General features: G+C 52.1%; 1 protein-coding gene across 1 annotated transcript; it reads right to left on the reverse strand.

Annotated features, from left to right (window-relative positions):
• Positions 1–802: 802 nt before the first annotated feature.
• LOC100281350 (uncharacterized) lies at positions 803–2623 on the reverse strand. The gene is made up of 5 exons (NM_001154268.2): positions 2174–2623; positions 1763–2093; positions 1549–1666; positions 1227–1424; positions 803–1121 (listed from the first exon to the last, which is right to left on the reverse strand). Exons 1-5 carry the CDS (start codon positions 2535–2537, stop codon positions 1062–1064), a joined length of 1071 nt encoding a protein of 356 aa, NP_001147740.1. The 5' UTR covers positions 2538–2623; the 3' UTR covers positions 803–1061.
• Positions 2624–3142: the final 519 nt, after the last annotated feature.

Raw genomic sequence — 3142 nt, forward strand, 5'->3', positions numbered from 1 at the left:
AGCACTAAAATGAATTTCACTTCAACATGATCCACTGTGGTAAGGGCTACACTTTCTAGATCTCAAGTTACACAGATGGATATTTGTCTACTCAAAACATATGTGGATCTTAGTAGCAGTCTAGAGGGAGAGAGGTACAAGAGATAAAACTTAAAAACAAAGACACTGAATAGATGCTAGAGAGATTACACATTCCCAACATACTCCTTGATATTTTATAGCTAAACCACTTAGCTATGACCATAACAGTCCAACTTTCAAACTATAGATCTGACGGTCATGCTCCATTCATAGATTTGCTTTGCCTTGACACAACCTCCACGATGGTTGTACATGTTGCCTTTGATTCCTGCTGAAACCATGCCCCATGTTTTGATGTGAAACTTGTGAAACCATCGTTGTATGATTTTGAGGCTCAACCGCCAAACCATCGTAGGTAGAGTACTCTATATGTGTCCTCTACGTACTGGACATGTGTCCCATCAGTCCTCAACCACGTCGAAAGTATAATTCGCTCCAACGTGTCCTCACGCCTGTCGGTGTGCATACATGTTAGCCACCATAGCTAGTCATGCGGCTTCTTCTGTCCATCTGTCAAGGCGAAGCATTCGTCCTTCACCGCTCCCTATCTATCGGCACGAACCCGTATGATCTTTAGCTTCGTCGTCGACCGCCACTTCATACTCCACCTGCACACCATGAGACAAAAAGACTTGGTGCATACACTCACATCGCAGTTAGTCCACCTGATCTAATCCAAAATACTACTCTATTAATAATCACTCATAATAAACTCGACACGTATAAACATTATCAACATTGTATTTATAATGGTCAACAAAGTCGTCGGTCCACAGGCTATAAGCTTGGCTCAGGGCCGGTAACCGATCGACACATGGACACACATTATTGGCCGCAAGACAATTAAGGCACACATTATGACATATCATCATATATAATATAAATCCGTCTGGTTTATTATTCCGTCACGGTAATTTATATATAGAGTCCAGACGGGAATCTGTGGTAGTCTGCAAAGGCAATGGCAATGCAGAGGAGGTTCACAGCGCAAAGGGCTTGCGGTAGACGTCGAACATCTCCGAGCAAGACAGGTTAGGTTCCTGCAAGATGAGCAAGGCACGGATTATATATATAAGGTGCATGTCACTCAGAAACAACAAGTCAGTGCTCAGTTAGGATCGCGATCAATGGCCAGAGCGTCACACCTGCACGCCGCTGAAGTTGACGACCTTGCGGGCGGGTGCGCAGGCGCCCTGCAGCTGCTGGTTGCAGCCGCCGGCGTTGGTCATGATGGCTTTCATGGAGGTGAGCAGGCGGCCGTAGGTGACCCCCTGGGGCTCGCATTCCACCGCCTTGATGAAGCTGTGGGTCATGGCCCCCACCGCCGCGCAGGCCTCCGGCGTCTGCAACAGAACATGGCGCGCGTCGCGTGTCGAACCAATCGCAAAGAGATTAGATCGAGCGAGCGTTACGTTCATGGCGACCATAGTAGGAGTATAGGATGGGTGTGCAGTGCAGTGCACTGACCATGCTGAACTTGCTTTTGCCGTCGCTGTAGCCGCTGATAAGCACCGCCTGGCCGCCGCTCGTGCCCTTGCAGACGCCCGACGGTGGACGGTGATCCTCCCACTGCCAGTTCCCGGTCCTAGACAGACAGAGAGAGGAATGGAGATATGTTTTAGATGTACGGCCGGGCACGGGGATTTCCAGCACCGGACGACGAGCTTTCAAATATAATTACCTGGACATGTTGCAGAGGAAGGGGAGGTCGAGGACGGAATCGCTGTGGCACGCGTCGACGACGGCGTGGAGCTTGGCGCCGGGCACCAGCGGCCGGACGATGGTCTCGTTGATCTCGTCGTCCAGGATGGGGCCCTTCTGGAACGAGTCCACCGGGCAGATGGCCTCGTCGTACCCGTCCTGCTCGTCGCAGTCCGCGTCGGCGACCTGCGCGCCCAGCCCAGAGAAGTGGAACACCAGGGAGTCGCCGCTGCTGCACCCCTGCACCAGCCACTGCATCGCCATCCGGATGTTGTCCTTGGTGGGCACCCGGAACGGGTCCTTCTGGTCGTCTGCGTGCACCGGTCCGGTCCGGTCCATTCAGTTCCTTGCGACAAACAGAGATGCGTACGTGGACGGTTCCATTGCATACCAGTGAGCATGATGATGCCGTCGCTGGGGAAGGCGAAGCGCTGGCAGAGGAGCTGCCTCATGCACTTGACGTCGTTGATGGGGCCCCGCAGCTCGCCGCAGCCCCGGCGCGCGCCGCCGTACGTGATGCCGATCAGGACGGCGCGCTTCTTGCCGCGGCCGCCGCACGGCGGGAAGCCCGCGACGGAAGCCGGCCTCGTCAGCGCCGGCAGCGGGAGCCGCGAGGACAGCGACCGCCGGATGCGAGTCACGCCGCAGCATTGCGCGCACTGGATGGCGCGCTCGCCGGCGCACACGGTCAGGCTCGCGCTGCAGTACTTGCACCGGATCGTCGTCGCCGCCGGGGACCTTCCACCCATGTTCATGGCGAAGCTAGCCGGCCGGGCGCTCGGAGCTTTGCTTGCGCTGCTTGCTACGCGTTGCTGGCTAGCTAGCTCCTCGGTTAGCCTGCCCTCACACTCCTGCCTTACCTTCCCTTTATATAGCAACGGAAACTACTGTTACCAGATGCTGGCGCCAAAGGTTTGTTCTTTTTTTTTCAAAGATGCAGACATGGTGGCCTTTGTATATCAATCATTCATATGATTATTAGGCGGAGTGGGAGGTAATAATCTCCGGATGGGAGAACCATTTGAGTGGAACTGAGCATATTTTGTCCCCCACGGATCCTTTAATTGCTATTCTCGGCTTTGCTGTTGTTTTTCTCGAATCTCGAATAATGTATTTTCTCTAATCTATGAAGAAGAGAGAAAAAACTGTGTCCGCCGAGTTTGTTTGAGGTGCCATTTGATTCACGAAATATAACGTAAATATTAATGATAATGATTCACATTTGAATACCGACGGTAATAAGTTTGAATAAGTCGGTATTCATTTTTAGTGTGATATTCGATTACAGTTGGACTTAAACAAATATAATTTGTGTTATTGGTTATGTTACCAATATGTGAACCAAACGGCACCTGAGATA

The sequence above is a fragment of the Zea mays genome, chromosome 1, assembly GCF_902167145.1.
Source record: "Zea mays cultivar B73 chromosome 1, Zm-B73-REFERENCE-NAM-5.0, whole genome shotgun sequence".
Taxonomy (NCBI): Eukaryota; Viridiplantae; Streptophyta; class Magnoliopsida; order Poales; family Poaceae; genus Zea; species Zea mays.

Bases quoted from the DNA above. Each gene is read 5' to 3' on its own strand.
- LOC100281350 (NM_001154268.2), bottom strand. From the start codon at position 2,537: ATGAACATGGGTGGAAGGTCCCCGGCGGCGACGACGATCCGGTGCAAG. The intron at 1,667-1,762 runs GTAATTATATTT...CTGTCTGTCTAG, and splicing joins TTCCTCTGCAACATGTCCAG to GACCGGGAACTGGCAGTGGG. The intron at 1,122-1,226 runs GTGTGACGCTCT...CTCATCTTGCAG, and splicing joins TCAACTTCAGCGGCGTGCAG to GAACCTAACCTGTCTTGCTC.